General features: G+C 52.0%; 1 protein-coding gene across 1 annotated transcript in view; it reads left to right on the plus strand.

Moving 5' to 3' along the window:
• Positions 1 to 213: 213 nt before the first annotated feature.
• LOC137364204 (probable G-protein coupled receptor 139) overlaps positions 214 to 20,853 on the plus strand; it is an 82,891-nt gene continuing 62,251 nt past the window's right edge. Inside the window, exons 1-2 of the mRNA XM_068027577.1 lie at positions 214 to 283; positions 2,522 to 3,402. Coding sequence (XP_067883678.1) covers positions 214 to 283; positions 2,522 to 3,402 — 951 coding nt within the window. The remainder of the gene's footprint in view (positions 284 to 2,521; positions 3,403 to 20,853) is intronic.

Below are 20,853 nucleotides of genomic sequence, written 5' to 3' on the forward strand. Positions count from 1 at the left end.
TGTTTTATCCACCACATTATATAGATCAGAGTCAAAGCTACAGATGTAATGTGTTTGTTCAGGTGAGTGTAACTAATAACAATGATCATGGGTTCAACCATGTCAGTGGAGACGTATCCCCTGTATAAATCAGGACCCACTGGAATGGATCAGCTCACAGTGCCTGCTGTGCTCATGGTTTCAGGCTAACAGAAGTCTCTGCTTCTCACAGAAATGGGACATTCATTAATCTATCAGATAGAAAGCATTTATTATCCTGTACTTGCAGCAATTGGAGTTCCTGGTAAGCCAGTATATCAGTTGATAATGGTGTAACTCGATGTTAACTGTGCTGCTGTACTCAGTATTATTTCTCACTGTGTGTGTTACACAGCCGCCTGTTCTTTTCCAGAAATTTACTGATGGAATCTGCTCATTGTCTACTCTTTCCGTTTTGCAGGAGTCCCATTATATCTTGAATGGCATTGGTTTAAGTAACCCTGGAATTCTTACCGGATTATTCTGCATTTTGTATGTATTTGAATGAGGTAGCTCATTTAGGATCAAGAACCAAACCATGAGGACTATTAATAGATTCATTATGTGGATCTAACTGGTCCTGGAATATTTCTATGCATTATTTATTTTCAGTGATTGATAATGAGACTTCTCACAGTCTCAGTATTGCAAGGGGACAGAAAAATGTCTTCCCTCCCCAATAACATGTTTTATTTTAACTGGGATTTCAATGTATTTATTGGTTATCACTCTGAAAAAGCATTATTTCATTCTGTGTTTGTCTGATGCTGCTTCAGAGGTCTGGGTACTGAACTGAGTTTGCTGCTGCCTCTTTCACATCTCCTTCTCTGCTTCACTGTGGAGTCTTCACTGTCACTGGAACACATTGTAAAATGGAAAGTATTGATGTGATGTTTTATTGGTTTACACTCTTATCAGTTGGAATCAAGAGTCTTTCCATTTATCTGTAGATTATCATCTACAGTGCTGATGTTGGTGTTTTATTAATTTAACAATCCCACATTCTAACGGTGTACTTTATAATTCCAGGCGAAGGAATTTCAATGATTGAGAGGTTTGTCTAGAAGAAGCTGTCGATTCTGTTTACTCCATGTATTGTGCATGAAGTGATGAGTGTGGGTGAACAGGTGGAGACTTTGGTGTTCTGTAGACACATTAAATTATTCACAGAAGTTGCACCATTGAACAAACTGACTCTGAGAATAGAATCATTGAACATGGGGCTGGTGAACAGAACACAGGTGCAGAATGTTAGGAATAAATCGTATGTGAAACGCAGCATTATGTAACAGTTTGCAGGGTATGAGTGCTCCAGAGAGATAGGGAGGGCGACTGAGAGAAGGAATGAAAAAGGAGCAGGGAAAATGTTAACCAGAAGGAAAGAAAATGAAAAAAAACCAGTGGTGTGAATAATACACTATCATTAAGAGCTGGAATATCCAGAACAATTAGTGAGAGAAACTGTGAGTTGAAGGTGTCTGTTGTCAGATTGTGTTCATTTTACTGCTGGACTTGATCCTCTACGTTTCTTTCTGTCAGGTTCCCTTTTTGTTCTGTGGAAAGTTCCTATTCCTCACTTACTGACTGAATACACATAACAGATTCAGTTCCTCACTGATGGTAATTCATTTTTAAATACTGCAGTTCAAAATCTCTGTGACTGCTGAATTCAATAAAGAATGAGGTTGATATCAGTAATATATTTAAATTGATATTTAATTGCCTGTACAAACTAAATATATTGACTATATTGTATAAACAATGAAAGGTTCTCCAACACCAATAACCACATGTATTATTGTTTGAATGTATTAATTGCGTTGTGTTACTTGGATCTAAAGATTAGATTTCCTCTAACATTCTGCTGCAGTCTCTCCCTGTGAATCTCACCCTCTCCTCTCACTGTTTTGAATTTTCTGTCTCCTCATCCATTGCTTCAGTTTATCCATTTTCCCAAACCGTCTGCTCCTGTCTCTCCTCCAGCTCCAACATGTTCCTTTCCTTCTCTCCCTCCCAATCACACTCACTGGCTCCACCTCCAAATAAATCACAACCTCAAACTCACCGCAACAGTTTTCAGTGTTTTCCCATTTTGTACCATTCCCTGTCGGCTCTCTGAACCCACAGCAATAAACTATCTGCACATGCTGCTGTCCTCAATCCTTCCCGACCAGCAGTCTGGAGCTAAACTCCCATTTAACACATTGGATTCCATCTCTGTAGAACTCCTCCTCATTTCCACACCGGTACTGCATCCTCACTCAGTATTTCCAGTAGATCCGGTGCTGGCTTTATTCACTTTTTGTATCAATTTCCCAATTCATTATTAATAATTGTGTTTCAAACATTTCACTGTGACAAAGCACTGCCCAGGTCAATGAATCAGTTTTCACTGTTAGATGCAGTAACAAAGCTGGAAATTTCAGCCCAGATCCTGTCAAACTGCTGCTTTGTCTCCAGGTCTGATCAGTAATTTCTCTGCTTCCTTTTCCCTGTCTTCCAGTCAACTTGGTAGCGATTGTGATCCTGTCCCGAGGAAGGTGCGGTCTCTCCAGATGTATCACTGTCTACCTGGTGGGAATGGCAGTGTCTGATCTCCTGCTCGTTATCACTGAGCCCATATTGTACATAATTGTTATAATGTACTTCCCATATTCATTCCTGAGAATTACTCCTGTGTGTTCTCTTACTTTCTTTCTGTTTTCTGCAGCCACAGATATTTCTGTTTGGCTCACAGTCATTTTCACCTTTGATCGATTTGTAGCCATTTGTTGTGAGAAGCTGAAAACAAAATATTGCACCGAGAAAACAGCGGCTGTGGTTGTAGGAACAGTGAGTGCGCTGGGCTGTTTAGAGTCTCTCCCCTGGTACTTTACACAGGAACAAGATTACATGATTGATAATGTTCCCATGGGTTGTCTTTACAAACTGAGTTATTTTACTTCCCCCACATGGGGGGCATTTGAATTGTTTAATTACATTTTAACCCCTTGTGTCCCGGTATTTCTGATTTTGCTGCTCAATATTCTGACGGTCAGACGTATTTTATTCTCCAGTAAAGTCCGCAGGGGATTCCGGAGCCACAGCAATGGAGAAAGTCACAAGGACCCAGAGATGGAGAATCGGAGAAAATCAATTATTTTACTCTTCAGTATATCCGGCAGTTTTATATTGTTATGGGTGACCCGGGTGGTGTTCGTCATTTATAAGCGATTTGCAGATATACAGTATTATTCTTCCTACACTGACCCTGTCTTTATTACACAAGAAACATCAAAGATGCTGCAGCTTCTCAGTTCCTGCACCAACACGTGTATTTACACTGTGACCCAGACTAAATTCAGACAGGAGCTGACGAAGGGGGTGAAATACCCTTTCAATATCATTGTTAAATTAGTGAAATCATAGAAAGAGATAAATACTGGAACTAAATCCCATTTCATATTCCATTCACTACACTCCCCACAGGACAGAAATACCATATTATATTCACAGCTCTGAGCACAGAAATTATATTAAACCTGATTAGAGATTATATTTTGCTGAGAATCTGACCGATTGAGTTGGGAGTTGCTCTGTCCCAGTCTCACCATCTCCATCTGCTGCTGTCCCTGTCTCACTGCAGTTACTGGCCCACTCTCACCATCTCCATCTGCTGATGTCCCTGTCTCACTGCAGTTACTGCCCCTCTCACCATCTCCCTCTGCTGGTGCCCTGTTTCAGTGCAGTTACTGACCCCTCTCAGCATCTCTATCTGCTGGTGTCCCTGTCTCACTGCAGTTAATGACCCCTTTCACCATCTCCCTCTGCTGGTGACCTGTCTCAGTGCAGTTAATGCCCCCTCTCACCTTCTCTATCTGCTGGTGTCCCTGTCTCACTGCAGTTAATGACCCCTCTCACCATCTCCCTCTGCTGGTGCCCAGTCTCAGTGCAGTTGCTGCCCCCTCTCACCATCTCTATCTGCTGGTGTCCCTATCTCACAGCAGTTTATGCCCCCTCTCACCATCTCTATCTGCTGGTGTCCCTATCTCACAGCAGTTAATGCCCCCTCTCACCATCTCCTTCTGCTGGTGTCCCTGTCTCACTGCAGTTACTGGCCCACTCTCACCATCTCCATCTGCTGGTGTCCCTGTCTCGCTGCAGTTACTGCCCGCTCTCAACATCACCATCTGCTGGTGTCCCTGTCTCACTGCAGTTACTGCATCCGCTCACCAGATCCATCTGCTGGTGTCCCTGTCTCACTGCAGTTAATGACCCCACTCACCATCTCCCTCTGCTGGAGCCCTGTCTCAGTGCAGTTACTGTCCTGACTCTCACCATCTCTATCTGCTGGTGTCCCTGTCTCACTGCAGTTAATGACCCCTCTCACCATCTCCCTCTGCTGGTGCCCTGTCTCAGTGCAGTTAATGCCCCCTCTCACCATCTCTATCTGCTGGTTTCCCTGTCTCACTGCAGTTAATGACCCCTCTCACCATCTCCCTCTGCTGGTGCCCAGTCTCAGTTCAGTTACTGCCCCCTCTCACCATCTCTATCTGCTGGTGTCCCTATCTCACAGCAGTTAATGCCCCCTCTCACCATCTCTATCTGCTGGTGTCCCTGTCTCACTGCAGTTAATGACCCCTCTCACCATCTCCCTCTGCTGGTGTCCCTGTCTCACTGCAGTTACTGCCCCCTCTCACCATCTCTATCTGCTGGTGTCCCTATCTCACTGCAGTTACTGCCCCCTCGAAACAAATCCCTGTGCTGATGATCCTGTGTCACAGCAGGTCCTGTCCCACTCTCAAAATCTCTATCTGCTGGTGTCCCAGTTTCTCTGCAGTTACTGCCCCTCTCACCATCTCCATCTTCGGTCCCTGTGTCACTGCAGTTGCTGCACCCTCTCACCATATCCAGCTGCTGGTGTCCCTGTCTCACTGCAGTTAATGTCCTGACTCTCACCATCTCCATCTGCTGGTGTCCCTGTCTCACTGCAGTTATTGCCCCCTCTCACCATCTCCATCTGGTGGTCTCTCTGTATCACTGCAGTTACTGTCCCCCTCTCACCATCTCTATCTGCTGGTGTCCCTGTCTCGCTGCAGTTACTGCCCCCTCCCACCATCTGCATCTGCTGGTGTCCCTGTCTCACTGCCGTTACTGCCCCCTCTCACCATCTCTATCTGCTGGTGTCCCTGTCTCACTGCAGTTACTGCCCCCTCTAACAAACTCCCTCTGCTGATGCCCCTGTCTCTCTGCAGTCCCTGTCCCCCTCTCAACATCTCTATTTGCTGATGCCCCAGTCTCACAGCAGTTACTGCCCCTCTCACCATCTCCATCTGCTGGTGTTCCTGTCTCACTGTAGTTTTTGACCCCCCTCTCACCATCTCTATCTGCTGCTGTCTCTGTCTGACTGCAGTTCCTTCCCCCTCTCACCATCTCTATCTGCTGGAGTCCCAGTCTCACTGCAGTTACTGCTCATCTCACCATCACCATCTGCCGGTGTCCCTGTCTCAATGCAGTTACTGCACCCTCTCACAATCTCCATCTACTGGTGTCCCTGTCTCACTGCAGCTCCTGCCCCCTCTCACCATTCAATCTGCTGGTGTCCTGTCTCACTGCAATTGCTGCCCCCTCTCACCATCTCCATCTTCTGGTGTCCCTGTCTCACTGCCGATTCTGGCCCCATCACTCCATCTCCATCTGCTAGTGTCCCTGTCCCACTGCTGTTACAGTCCCCCTTTAACCATCTCCATCTGCTAGTGTCCCTGTCTCACTGCAGTTACTGCACCCTCTCACCATCTCCAGCTGCTGGTGTCCCTGTCTCAGGGAAGTTACTGTCCCCCTCTGTCTATCTCCATCTGCTGGTGGCCCTGTCTCCCTGCTCTGAATGTCCTGACTCTCACCATCTCCATCTGCTGGTGTCCCTGCCTCACTGTAGTTACTGACGCCCCTCTCACCATCTCTATCTGCTGGTGTCACTGTCTCACTGCAGTTCATGCCCCCTCTCACCACATCCATCTGGTGGTGTATCTGTATCACTGCAGTTACTGTCCCCCTCTCACGATCTCTATCTGCTGGTGTCCCTGTCTCTCTGCAGTTGCTGCCCCCTCTCACCATCTCCCTCTACTGGTGTCCCAGTCTCACTGCAGTCACTGCCCCCTCTAACCAACTCCCTCTGCTGATGTCCCTGTCTCACTGCAGTCACAGTCCCCCTCTCAACATCTCTATCTGCTGGTTTCCCTGTCTCACTGCAGTTACTGCCCCTCTCACCATCTCCATCTGCTGGTGTACATATCTCACTGCAGTTACTGCCCCCTCTCACCATCTCCATCTGCTGGTGGCCCTGTCACCCTGCAGTTAATGTCCTGACTCTCACCATCTCCATCTGCTGGTGTCCCTGTCTCCCTGCAGTTACTGACACCTCTCACCATCTCGATCTGCTGGTGTCCCTGTCTCACAGCAGTTCCTGCCCCCTCTCACCATCTCCATCTGCCGGTGTCCCTGTCTCACTGCAGTTACTGTCCCCTCTCACCATTCACATCTGCTGTTGCCCTGACTCAATGCAGTTAAGTCCCCCTCTCACCATCTCTTTCTGCTGGTTTCCCTGTCTCACTGCAGTTACTGCCCCTCTCACCATCTCCAGCTGCTGATGTCCCTTTCTGACTGCAGTTACTGTCCCCCTCTCACCATCTCCATCTGCTGGTAGCCCTGTCTACCTGCAGTTAATGTCCTGACTCTCACCATCTCTATCTGCTTGTGTCCCTCTCTCACTTCATTTCTTGCCCCCTCTCACTATTTACATCTGCTGGTGTCCCTGTCTCACTGCAGTTACTGTCCCCTCTCAACAATCACTTCTGCTGGTGTCCTGTCTCACTGCAATTACTGCCCCCTCTCACCATCTCCATCTGCTGGTGTCCCTGTCTCGCTGCAGTTCCTGCCCCCTCTCACCATCTCCATCTGCTGGTGTCCCTGTCTCACTGCAGTTACTCTCGCCTCTCACCATTCACATCGGCTGGTGTCCAGTCTCACTTCAATTACTGCCCCATCTCTCCATCTCCATCTGCTGGTGTCCCTGTCACACTGCAGTTACAGTGCCCCTCTCACCATCTCCAGCTGCTGGTGTCCCTGTCTCACTGCAGTTACTGTCCCCCTCTCACCATCTCCATCTGCTGGTGCCCCTGTCACCCTGCAGTTAATGTCCTGACTCTCACCATCTCCATCTGCTGGTGTCCCTGTCTCCCTGCAGTTACTGACACCTCTCACCATCTCTATCTGCCGGTGTCCCTGTCTCACAGCAGTTCCTGCCCCCGTCTCACCATCTCCATCTGCCGCTGTCCCTGTCTCACTGCAGTTACTGTCCCCTCTCACCATTCGCATCTGCTGTTGCCCTGACTCAATGCAGTTATGTCCCCCTCTCACCATCTCTATCTGCTGGTTTCCCTGTCTCACTGCAGTTAATGACCCCTCCCATCATCTCCCTCTGCTGGTGCCCAGTCTCAGTTCAGTTACTGCCCCCTCTCACCATCTCTATCTGCTGGTGTCCCTATCTCACAGCAGTTAATGCCCCCTCTCACCATCTCTATCTGCTGGTGTCCCTGTCTCACTGCAGTTAATGACCCCTCTCACCATCTCCCTCTGCTGGTGCCCTGTCTCAATGCAGTTAAGTCCCCCTCTCACCATCTCTATCTGCTGGTGTCCCTGATCGCTGCAGTTACTTCCCCCTCACACCATCTCCCTCTGCTGGTGTCCCTGTCTCACTGCAGTTACTGCCCCCTCTCACCATCTCTATCTACTGGTGTCCCTATCTCACTGCAGTTACTGCCCCCTCTAAACAACTCCCTCTGCTGATGTTCCTGTGTCAGAGCAGGTCCTGTCCCACTCTCAAAATCTCTATCTGCTGGTGTCCCAGTTTCTCTGCAGTTACTGCCCCTCTCACCATTTCCATCTTCTGTCCCTGTGTCACTGCAGTTGCTGCACCCTCTCACCATATCCAGCTGCTGGTGTCCCTGTCTCACTGCAGTTACTGTCCCCCTCTCACCATCTCCAGCTGCTGGTGACCCTGTCTCATTGAAGTTACCGTCCCCCTCTCACCATCTCCATTTGCTGGTGGTCCTGTCTCCCTGCAGTTAATGTCCTGACTCTCACCATATCCATCTGCTGGTGTCCCTGTCTTACTGCAGTTAATGCCCACTCTCACCATCTCCATCTGGTGGTCTCTCTGTATCACTGCAGTTACTGTCCCCCTCTCACCATCTCTATCTGCTGGTGTCCCTGTCTCGCTGCAGTTACTGCCCCCTCCCACCATCTGCATCTGCTGGTGTCCCTGTCTCACTGCCGTTACTGCCCCTTCTCACCATCTCTATCTGCTGGTGTCCCTGTCTCACTGCAGTTACTGCCCCCTCTAACCAACTCCCTCTGCTGATGTCCCTGTCTCACTGCAGTCACTGTCCCCCTCTCAACATCTCTATCTGCTGGTGTCCCAGTCTCACAGCAGTTACTGCCCCTCTCACCATCTCCATCTGCTGGTGTCCCTGTCTCACTGTAGTTTTTGACCCCCCCCTCTCACCATCTCTATCTGCTGGAGTCCCAGTCTCACTGCAGTTACTGCCCATCTCACCATCACCATCTGCCGGTGTCCCTGTCTCAATGCAGTTACTGCACCCTCTCGCAATCTCCATCTACTGGTGTCCCTGTCTCACAGCAGCTCCTGCCCCCTCTCACCATTCAATCTGCTGGTGTCCCTGTCTCAGTGAAGTTACTGTCCCCCTCTCACCATCTCCATCTGCTGGTGGCCCTGTGTCCCTGCACTTAATGTCCTGACTCTCACCATCTCCATCTGCTGGTGTCCCTGCCTCACTGTAGTTACTGACGCCCATCTCACCATCTCTATCTGCTGGTGCCACTGTCTCACTGCAGTTCATGTCCCCTCTCACCACATCAATCTGGTGGTGTCTCTGTATCACTGCAGTTACTGTCCACCTCTCACGATCTCTATCTGCTGGTGTCCCTGTCTCTCTGCAGTTACTGCCCCCTCTCACCATCTCCCTCTGCTGGTGTCCCTGTCTCACTGCAGTCACAGTCCCCCTCTCAACATCTCTATCTGCTGGTGTCCGCCCCTCTCACCATCTCCATCTGCTGGTGTCCATATCTCACTGCAGTTACTGCACCCTCTCACCATCTCCAGCTGCTGATGTCCCTGTCTGACTGCAGTTACTGTCCCCCTCTCACCATCTCCATCTGCTGATGGCCCTATCTACCTGCAGTTAATGTCCTGACTCTCACCATCTCTATCTGCTGGTGTCCCTGTCTCACTTCATTTCTTGCCCCCTCTCACTATTTACATCTGCTGGTGTCCCTGTCTCACTGCAGTTACTGTCCCCTCTCACCAATCACTTCTGCTGGTGTCCTGTCTCACTGCAATTACTGCCCCCTCTCAACATCTCCATCTGCTGGTGTCCCTGTCTCACTGCAGTTCCTGCCCCCTCTCACCATCTCCATCTGCTGGTGTCCCTGTCTCACTGCAGTTACTCTCGCCTCTCACCATTCACATCGGCTGGTGTCCTGTCTCACTGCAATTACTGCCCCATCTCTCCATCTCCATCTGCTGGTGTCTCTGTCACACTGCAGTTACAGTGCCCCTCTCACCATCTCTATCTGCTGGTGTCCCTGTCTCACTGCAGTTACTGCCCCCTCTAACCAACTCCCTCTGCTGATGTCCCTGTCTCACTGCAGTCACTGTCCCCCTCTCAACATCTCTATCTGCTGGTGTCCCAGTCTCACAGCAGTTACTGCCCCTCTCACCATCTCCATCTGCTGGTGTCCCTGTCTCACTGTAGTTTTTGACCCCCCCCCTCTCACCATCTCTATCTGCTGGAGTCCCAGTCTCACTGCAGTTACTGCCCATCTCACCATCACCATCTGCCGGTGTCCCTGTCTCAATGCAGTTACTGCACCCTCTCGCAATCTCCATCTACTGGTGTCCCTGTCTCACAGCAGCTCCTGCCCCCTCTCACCATTCAATCTGCTGGTGTCCCTGTCTCAGTGAAGTTACTGTCCCCCTCTCACCATCTCCATCTGCTGGTGGCCCTGTGTCCCTGCACTTAATGTCCTGACTCTCACCATCTCCATCTGCTGGTGTCCCTGCCTCACTGTAGTTACTGACGCCCATCTCACCATCTCTATCTGCTGGTGCCACTGTCTCACTGCAGTTCATGTCCCCTCTCACCACATCAATCTGGTGGTGTCTCTGTATCACTGCAGTTACTGTCCACCTCTCACGATCTCTATCTGCTGGTGTCCCTGTCTCTCTGCAGTTACTGCCCCCTCTCACCATCTCCCTCTGCTGGTGTCCCTGTCTCACTGCAGTCACAGTCCCCCTCTCAACATCTCTATCTGCTGGTGTCCCAGTCTCACTGCAGTTACTGCCCCTCTCACCATCTCCATCTGCTGGTGTCCATATCTCACTGCAGTTACTGCACCCTCTCACCATCTCCAGCTGCTGATGTCCCTGTCTGACTGCAGTTACTGTCCCCCTCTCACCATCTCCATCTGCTGATGGCCCTATCTACCTGCAGTTAATGTCCTGACTCTCACCATCTCTATCTGCTGGTGTCCCTGTCTCACTTCATTTCTTGCCCCCTCTCACTATTTACATCTGCTGGTGTCCCTGTCTCACTGCAGTTACTGTCCCCTCTCACCAATCACTTCTGCTGGTGTCCTGTCTCACTGCAATTACTGCCCCCTCTCAACATCTCCATCTGCTGGTGTCCCTGTCTCACTGCAGTTCCTGCCCCCTCTCACCATCTCCATCTGCTGGTGTCCCTGTCTCACTGCAGTTACTCTCGCCTCTCACCATTCACATCGGCTGGTGTTCTGTCTCACTGCAATTACTGCCCCATCTCTCCATCTCCATCTGCTGGTGTCCCTGTCACACTGCAGTTACAGTGCCCCTCTCACCATCTGCAGCTGCTGGTGTCCCTGTCTCACTGCAGTTACTGTCCCCCTCTCACCATCTCCATCTGCTGGTGGCCCTGTCACACTGCAGTTAATGTCCTGACTCTCACCATCCCCATCTGCTGGTGTCCCTGTCTCCCTGCAGTGACTGACACCTCTCACCATCTCTATCTGCTGGTGTCCCTGTCTCACAGCAATTCCTGCCCCCTCTCACCATCTCCATCTGCTGGTGTCCCTGTCTCACTGCAGTTACTCGCCCCATCTCTCCACCTCCTTCTGCTGGTGTCCCCGTCTCACTGCAGTTATGGTGCCCCTTTCACCATCTCCATCTGCTGGTGTCACAGTCTCACTGCAGTTACTGTCCCCATCTCAACATCTCCATCTGCTGGTGACCCTGTCTCACTGCAGTTACTCTCCCCATCTCACCATCGCCAGCTGCTGGTGTGCCTGTCTCACTGTAGTTACTGCCCCTCTCTCACCATCTCCATCTGCTGGTGTGCCTGTCTCACTGCGGTTACTGTCCCCCTCTCACCATCTCCATCTGCTGGTGTCCCTGTCTGACTGCAGTTACTGTCCCCCTCTCATCATCTCCATCTGCTGGTGTCCCTGATTCAGAGCAGTTACTGCATCCTCTCAGCATCAACATCTACAGGTGTCCCTGTCTAACTGCAGTTACTGAATCCTCTCAACATCTCCATCTGCTGGTGTCCATGTCTCACTGCAGTTACTGTCCCCTTCTCACCACCTCCATCTGCTGGTTTCCCTGCTTCACTGCAGTTATTGTCCCCTACCACCATCGCCATCTGCTGGTTCCCTGCCTCACTGCAGTTACTGACCACCTTCAGCATCTCCATCTTCTGGTGCAACTGTGTCACTGCCGTTACACACCCCCCCCCTCACCATCTCCATCTGCTGGTATCTCTGTCTCACTGCACTTACCGCCCCATCTCACGTTTTTCATCTGCTCGTGTCCCTGTCTCACTGCAGTTACTGACCCATTTCACCATCTCCATCTGCTTGTGTCCCTGTCTCACTGCCGTTGCTGCCCCCTCTCACCATCTCCATCTGCTGGTGTCCCTTTCTCACTGCAGTTACCGTCCCCTCTCACCATCTCCATCTGCTGATGAACAAATCTCACTGCAGTTACTGTCCTCTTTCACCATCTCCATTTGCTGGTGTCCCTGATTCACAGCGGTTACTGCAGCCTCCAACCATCTCCATCTGCTGGTGTCCCTGTCTCACTGCAGTTACAGACCCCTCTCACCATCTCCCTCTGCTGGTGCCCTGTCTCAATGCAGTTAAGTCCCCCTCTCACCATCTCTATCTGCTGGTGTCCCTATCTCACAGCAGTTAATGCCCCCTCTCACCATCTCTAACTGCTGGTGTCCCTGTCTCACTGCAGTTAATGACCCCTCTCACCATCTCCCTCTGCTGGTGCCCTGTCTCAATGCAGTTAAGTCCCCCTCTCACCATATCTATCTGCTGGTGTCCCTGATCGCTGCAGTTACTTCCCCCTCACACCATCTCCCTCTGCTGGTGTCCCTGTCTCACTGCAGTTACTGCCCCCTCTCACCATCTCCATCTGCTGCTGTGTCTGTCTCACTGCGGTTACTGTCCCCCTCTCACCATCTCCATCTGCTGGTGTCCCTGTCTGACTGCAGTTACTGTCCCCCTCTCATCATCTCCATCTGCTGGTGTCCCTGATTCAGAGCAGTTACTGCATCCTCTCAGCATCAACATCTGCAGGTGTCCATGTCTAACTGCAGTTACTGAATCCTCTCAACATCTCCATCTGCTGGTGTTCATGTCTCACTGCAGTTACTGTCCCCTTCTCACCACCTCCATCTGCTGATTTCCCTGCTTCACTGCAGTTCTTGTCCCCTACCACCATCGCCATCTGCTGGTTCCCTGCCTCAATGCAGTTACTGACCACCCTCAGCATCTCCAACTTCTGGTGCAACTGTGTCACTGCCGTTACACCCACCCCCCCCCCCCACCTCACCATCTCCATCTGCTGGTATCTCTGTCTCACTGCACTTACCGCCCCATCTCACGTTTTTCATCTGCTAGTGTCCCTGTCTCACTACAGTTACTGACCCCTTTCACCATCTCCATCTGCCGGTGTCCCTGTCTCAATGCAGTTACTGCACCCTCTCGCAATCTCCATCTACTGGTGTCCCTGTCTCACAGCAGCTCCTGCCCCCTCTCACCATTCAATCTGCTGGTGTCCTGTCTCACTGCAATTACTGCCCCCTCTCACCATCTCCATCTTCTAGTGTCCCTGTCTCAGTGAAGTTACTGTCCCCCTCTCACCATCTCCCTCTGCTGGTGTCCCTGCCTCACTGTAGTTACTGACGCCCCTCTCACCATCTCTATCTGCTGGTGCCACTGTCTCACTGCAGTTCATGCCGCCTCTCACCACATCAATCTGGTGGTGTCTCTGTATCACTGCAGTTACTGTCCCCCTCTCACGATCTCTATCTGCTGGTGTCCCTGTCTCTCTGCAGTTACTGCCCCCTCTCACCATCTCCCTCTGCTGGTGTCCCTGTCTCACTGCAGTCACAGTCCCCCTCTCAACATCTCTATCTGCTGGTGTCCCAGTCTCACTGCAGTTACTGCCCCTCTCACCATCTCCATCTGCTGGTGTCCATATCTCACTGCAGTTACTGCACCCTCTCACCATCTCCAGCTGCTGATGTCCCTGTCTGACTGCAGTTACTGTCCCCCTCTCACCATCTCCATCTGCTGCTGGCCCTATCTACCTGCAGTTAATGTCCTGACTCTCACCATCTCTATCTGCTGGTGTCCCTGTCTCACTTCATTTCTTGCCCCCTCTCACTATTTACATCTGCTGGTGTCCCTGTCTCACTGCAGTTACTGTCCCCTCTCACCAATCACTTCTGCTGGTGTCCTGTCTCACTGCAGTTCCTGCCCCCTCTCACCATCTCCATCTGCTGGTGTCCCTGTCTCACTGCAGTTACTCTCGCTTCTCACCATTCACATCGGCTGGTGTCCTGTCTCACTGCAATTACTGCCCCATCTCTCCATCTCCATCTGCTGGTGTCCCTGTCACACTGCAGTTACAGTGCCCCTCTCACCATCTCCAGCTGCTGGTGTCCCTGTCTCACTGCAGTTACTGTCCCCCTCTCACCATCTCCATCTGCTGTTGGCCCTGTCACACTGCAGTTAATGTCCTGACTCTCACCATCCCCATCTGCTGGTGTCCCTGTCTCCCTGCAGTGACAGACACCTCTCACCATCTCTATCTGCTGGTGTCCCTGTCTCACAGCAATTCCTGCCCCCTCTCACCATCTCCATCTGCTGGTGTCCCTGTCTCACTGCAGTTACTGGCCCCATCTCTCCACCTCCTTCTGCTGGTGTCCCCGTCTCACTGCAGTTATGGTGCCCCTTTCACCATCTCCATCTGCTGGTGTCACTGTCTCACTGCAGTTACTGTCCCCATCTCAACATCTCCATCTGCTGATGTCCCTGTCTCACTGCAGTTACTGTCCCCATCTCACCATCGCCAGCTGCTGGTGTGCCTGTCTCACTGTAGTTACTGCCCCTCTCTCACCATCTCCATCTGCTGGTGTGTCTGTCTCACTGCGGTTACTGTCCCCCTCTCACCATCTCCATCTGCTGGTGTCCCTGTCTGACTGCAGTTACTGTCCCCCTCTCATCATCTCCATCTGCTGGTGTCTCTGATTCAGAGCAGTTACTGCATCGTCTCAGCATCAACATCTCCAGGTGTCCCTGTCTAACTGCAGTTACTGAATCCTCTCAACATCTCCATCTGCTGGTGTCCATGTCTCACTGCAGTTACTGTCCCCGTCTCACCACCTCCATCTGCTGGTTTCCCTGCTTCACTGCAGTTATTGTCCCCTACCACCATCGCCATCTGCTGGTTCCCTGCCTCACTGCAGTTACTGACCACCCTCAGCATCTCCATCTTCTGGTGCAACTGTGTCACTGCCGTTACACCCACCCCCACCCCCCCTCACCATCTCCATCTGCTGGTATCTCTGTCTCACTGCACTTACCGCCCCATCTCACGTTTTTCATCTGCTAGTGTCCCTGTCTCACTGCAGTTACTGACCCCTTTCACCATCTCCATCTGCTTGTGTCCCTGTCTCACTGCCGTTGCTGCCCCCTCTCACCATCTCCATCTGCTGGTGTCCCTTTCTCACTGCAGTTACCGTCCCCTCTCACCATCCCCATCTGCTGATGAACAAATCTCACTGCAGTTACTGTCCTCTTTCACCATCTCCATTTGCTGGTGTCCCTGATTCACAGCGATTACTGCAGCCTCCAACCATCTCCATCTGCTGGTGTCCCTGTCTCACTGCAGTTACAGACCCCTCTCACCATCTCCCTCTGCTGGTGCCCTGTCTCAATGCAGTTAAGTCCCCCTCTCACCATCTCTATCTGCTGGTGTCCCTATCTCACAGCAGTTAATGCCCCCTCTCACCATCTCTATCTGCTGGTGTCCCTGTCTCACTGCAGGTAATGACCCCTCTCACCATCTCCCTCTGCTGGTGCCCTGTCTCAATGCAGTTAAGTCCCCCTCTCACCATATCTATCTTCTGGTGTGTCTGTCTCACTGCGGTTACTGTCCCCCTCTCACCATCTCCATCTGCTGGTGTCCCTGTCTGACTGCAGTTACTGTCCCCCTCTCATCATCTCCATCTGCTGGTGTCCCTGATTCAGAGCAGTTACTGCATCCTCTCAGCATCAACATCTACAGGTGTCCCTGTCTAACTGCAGTTACTGCCCCCTCTCACCATCTCCATCTGCTGCTGTGTCTGTCTCACTGCGGTTACTGTCCCCCTCTCACCATCTCCATCTGCTGGTGTCCCTGTCTGACTGCAGTTACTGTCCCCCTCTCATCATCTCCATCTGCTGGTGTCCCTGATTCAGAGCAGTTACTGCATCCTCTCAGCATCAACATCTACAGGTGTCCCTGTCTAACTGCAGTGACTGAATCCTCTCAACATCTCCATCTGCTGGTGTCCATGTCTCACTGCAGTTACTGTCCCCTTCTCACCACCTCCATCTGCTGATTTCCCTGCTTCACTGCAGTTATTGTCCCCTACCACCATCGCCATCTGCTGGTTCCCTGCCTCACTGCAGTTACTGACCACCCTCAGCATCTCCATCTTCATGTGCAACTGTGTCACTGCCGTTACACCCACCTCCCCCCCCCCCCTCACCATCTCCATCTGCTGGTATCTCTGTCTCACTGCACTTACCGCCCCATCTCACGTTTTTCATCTGCTAGTGTCCCTGTCTCACTACAGTTACTGACCCCTTTCACCATCTCCATCTGCTTGTGTCCCTGTCTCACTGCCGTTGCTGCCCCCTCTCACCATCTCCATCTGCTGATGTCCCTTTCTCACTGCAGTTACCGTCCCCTCTCACCATCTCCATCTGCTGATGAACAAATCTCACTGCAGTTAATGTCCTCTTTCACCATCTCCATTTGCTGGTGTCCCTGATTCACAGCGGTTACTGCAGCCTCCAACCATCTCCATCTGCTGGTGTCCCTATCTCACAGCAGTTAATGCCCCCTCTCACCATCTCTATCTGCTGGTGTCCCTGTCTCACTGCAGTTAATGACCCCTCTCACCATCTCCCTCTGCTGGTGCCCTGTCTCAATGCAGTTTAGTCCCCCTCTCACCATATCTATCTGCTGGTGTCCCTGATCGCTGCAGTTACTTCCCCCTCACACCATCTCCCTCTGCTGGTGTCCCTGTCTCACTGCAGCTACTGCCCCCTCTCACCATCTCTATCTGCTGGTGTCCCTATCTCACTGCAGTTACTGCCCCCTCTAAATAACTCCCTCTGCTGATGTTCCTGTGTCACAGCAGGTCCTGTCCCACTCTCAAAATCTCTATCTGCTGGTGTCCCAGTTTCTCTGCAGTTACTGCCCCTCTCACCATCTCCATCTTCTGTCCCTGTGTCACTGCAGTTGCTGCACCCTCTCACCATATCCAGCTGCTGGTGTCCCTGTCTCACTGCAGTTACTGTCCCCCTCTCACCATCTCCAGCTGCTGGTGTCCCTGTCTCATTGAAGTTACTGTCCCCCTCTCGCCATCTCCATCTGCTGGTGGTCCTGTCTCCCTGCAGTTAATGTCCTGACTCTCACCATCTCCATCTGCTGGTGTCCCTGTCTCACTGCAGTTAATGCCCCCTCTCACCATCTCCATCTGGTGTTCTCTCTGTATCACTGCAGTTACTGTCCCCCTCTCACCATCTCTATCTGCTGGTGTCCCTGTCTCGCTGCAGTTACTGCCCCCTCCCACCATCTGCATCTGCTGGTGTCCCTGTCTCACTGCCGTTACTGCCCCCTCTCACCATCTCCAGCTGCTGGTGTCCCTGTATCACTGCAGTTACTGCCCCCTCTAACCAACTACCTCTGCTGATGTCCCTGTCTCACAGCAGTCACTGTCCCCCTCTCACCATCTCCATCTGCTGGTGTCCCTGTCTCACTGTAGTTTTTGACCCCCCTCTCACCATCTCTATCTGCTGGAGTCCCAGTCTCACTGCAGTTACTGCCCATCTCACCATCACCATCTGCCGGTGTCCCTGTCTCAATGCAGTTACTGCACCCTCCCACAATCTCCATCTACTGGTGTCCCTGTCTCACTGCAGCTCCTGCCCCCTCTCACCATTCAATCTGCTGGTGTCCTGTCTCACTGCAATTACTGCCCCCTCTCACCATCTCCATCTTCTGGTGTCCCTGTCTCACTGCAGTTTCTGGCCCCATCTCTCCATCTCCATCTGCTAGAGTCCCACTGCTGTTACAGTCCCCCTTTAACCATCTCCATCTGCTCGTGTCCCTGTCTCACTGCAGTTACTGCACCCTCTCACCATCTCCAGCTGCTGGTGTCCCTGTCTCAGTGAAGTTACTGTCCCCCTCTCACCATCACCATCTGCCGGTGTCCCTGTCTCAATGCAGTTACTGCACCCTCCCACAATCTCCATCTACTGGTGTCCCTGTCTCACTGCAGCTCCTGCCCCCTCTCACCATTCAATCTGCTGGTGTCCTGTCTCACTGCAATTACTGCCCCCTCTCACCATCTCCATCTTCTGGTGTCCCTGTCTCACTGCAGTTTCTGGCCCCATCTCTCCATCTCCATCTGCTAGAGTCCCACTGCTGTTACAGTCCCCCTTTAACCATCTCCATCTGCTCGTGTCCCTGTCTCACTGCAGTTACTGCACCCTATCAACATCTCCATCTGCTGGTGTCCCTGTATCACTGCAGTTACTGCACCCTCTCACCATCTCCAGCTGCTGGTGTCCCTGTCTCAGTGAAGTTACTGTCCCCCTCTCACCATCTCCATCTACTGGTGGCCCTGTCTCCCTGCACTTAATGTCCTGACTCTCACCATCTCCATCTGCTGGTGACCCTGCCTCACTGTAGTTACTGACGCCCCTCTCACCATCTCTATCTGCTGGTGCCACTGTCTCACTGCAGTTCATGCCCCCTCTCACCACATCCATCTGGTGGTGTCTCTGTATCACTGCAGTTACTGTCACCCTCTCACGATCTCTATCTGCTGGTGTCCCTGTCCCTCTGCAGTTACTGCCCCCTCTCACCATCTCCCTCTGCTGGTGTCCCTGTCTCACTGCAGTCACAGTCCCCCTCTCAACATCTCTATCTGCTGGTGTCCCAGTCTCACTGCAGTTACTGCCACTCTCACCATCTCCATCTGCTGGTGTCCATATCTCACTGCAGTTACTGCACCCTCTCACCATCTCCAGCTGCTGATGTCCCTGTCTGACTGCAGTTACTGTCCCCCTCTCACCATCTCCATCCGCTGCTGGCCCTATCTACCTGCAGTTAATGTCCTGACTCTCACCATCTCTATCTGCTGGTGCCCCTGTCTCACTTCATTTCTTGCCCCCTCTCACTATTTACATCTGCTGGTGTCCCTGTCTCACTGCAGTTACTGTCCCCTCTCACCAATCACTTCTGCTGGTGTCCTGTCTCACTGCAATTACTGCCCCCTCTCAACATCTCCATCTGCTGGTGTCCCTGTCTCACTGCAGTTACTCTCGCCTCTCACCATTCACATCGGCTGGTGTCCTGTCTCACTGCAATTACTGCCCCATCTCTCCATCTCCATCTGCTGGTGTCCCTGTCACACTGCAGTTACTGTGCCATTCTCACCATCTCCAGCTGCTGGTGTCCCTGTCTTACTGCAGTTACTGTCCCCCTCTCACCATCTCCATCTGCTGGTGGCCCTGTCACCCTGCAGTTAATGTCCTGACTCTCACCTACTCCATCTACTGGTGTCCCTGTCTCCCTGCAGTTACTGACACCTCTCACCATCTCTATCTGCTGGTGTCCCTGTCTCACAGCAATTCCTGCCCCCTCTCACCATCTCCATCTGCCGGTGTCCCTGTCTCACTGCAGTTACTGTCCTCTCTCACCATTCACATCTGCTGTTGCCCTGACTCACTGCAATTACTGCTCCCTCTCACCATCTCCATCTGCTGGTGTCCCTGTCTCACTGCAGCTCCTGGCCCCTCTCAGAATCTCCATCTGCTGGTGTCCCTGTCTCACTGCAGTTACTGTCGCCTCTCACCATTCACATCTGCTGGTGTCCTGTCTCACTGCAATTACTGCCAGCTCTCACCATCTCCATCTGCTGGTGTCCCTGTCTCACTGCAGTTACAGTCCCCCTTTCACCATCTCCATCTGCTGGTGTCCCTGTATCACTGCAGTTACTGCACCCTCTCACCATCTCCATCTGCTGGTGTCCCTGTCTCATTGCAGTTACTGTCCCCCTCTCTCCATCTCCATCTGCTGGTGGCCCTGTCTCCCTGCAGTTAATGTCCTGACTCTCACCATCTCCATCTGCTGGTGTCCCTGTCTCACTGTCGTTACTGACCCCCTCTCACCATCTCTACCTGCTGGTGTCCCTGTCTCAGTGCAGTTTCTGCACCCTCTCGTCATCTCCATCTGCTGGTGCCCCTGTCGCACTGCAGTTGCTGTCCCCTCTCACCATTCATTTCTGCTGGTGTCCTGTCTCACTGAAATTACTGCCCCCTCTCACCATCTCCATCTGCTTGTGTCCCTGTCTCACAGCAGCTACTGGCCCCATCTCACCATCTCCATCTGCTGGTGTCCCTGTCTCTCTGCAATTACTGCCCCCTCTCACCATCTCCATCTGCTGGTGGCCCTGTCTACCTGTAGTTAATGTCCTGACTCTCACCATCTCCATCTGCTGGTGTCCCTGTCTCACTGTAGTTACTGTTCCCCTCTCACCATCTCTATCTGCTGGTGTCCCTGTCTCACTGCAGTTTCTGCACCCTCTCGTCATCTCCATCTGCTGGTGCCCCTGTCGCACTGCAGTTGCTGTCCCCTCTCACCATTCATTTCTGCTGGTGTCCTGTCTCACTGAAATTACTGCCCCCTCTCACCATCTCCATCTGCTTGTGTCCCTGTCTCACAGCAGCTACTGGCCCCATCTCACCATCTCCATCTGCTGGTGTCCCTGTCTCTCTGCAATTACTGCCCCCTCTCACCATCTCCATCTGCTGGTGGCCCTGTCTACCTGTAGTTAATGTCCTGACTCTCACCATCTCCATCTGCTGGTGTCCCTGTCTCACTGTAGTTACTGTTCCCCTCTCACCATCTCTATCTGCTGGTGTCCCTGTCTCACTGCATTTCTTGCCCCGTCTCACTATCACCATCTGCTGGTGTCCCTGTCTCACTGCAGTTACTGTGCCCTCTCAACAATCAATTCTGCTGGTGTCCTGTCTCACTGCAATTACTGCCCCCTCTCACCATCTCCATCTGCTGGTGTCCCTGTCTCTCTGCAGTTACTGGCCCCATCTCTCCACCTCCTTCTGCTGGTGTCCCCGTCTCACTGCAGTTATGGTGCCCCTTTCACCATC

The sequence above is a fragment of the Heterodontus francisci genome, unplaced genomic scaffold, assembly GCF_036365525.1.
Source record: "Heterodontus francisci isolate sHetFra1 unplaced genomic scaffold, sHetFra1.hap1 HAP1_SCAFFOLD_493, whole genome shotgun sequence".
NCBI lineage: Eukaryota > Metazoa > Chordata > Chondrichthyes > Heterodontiformes > Heterodontidae > Heterodontus > Heterodontus francisci.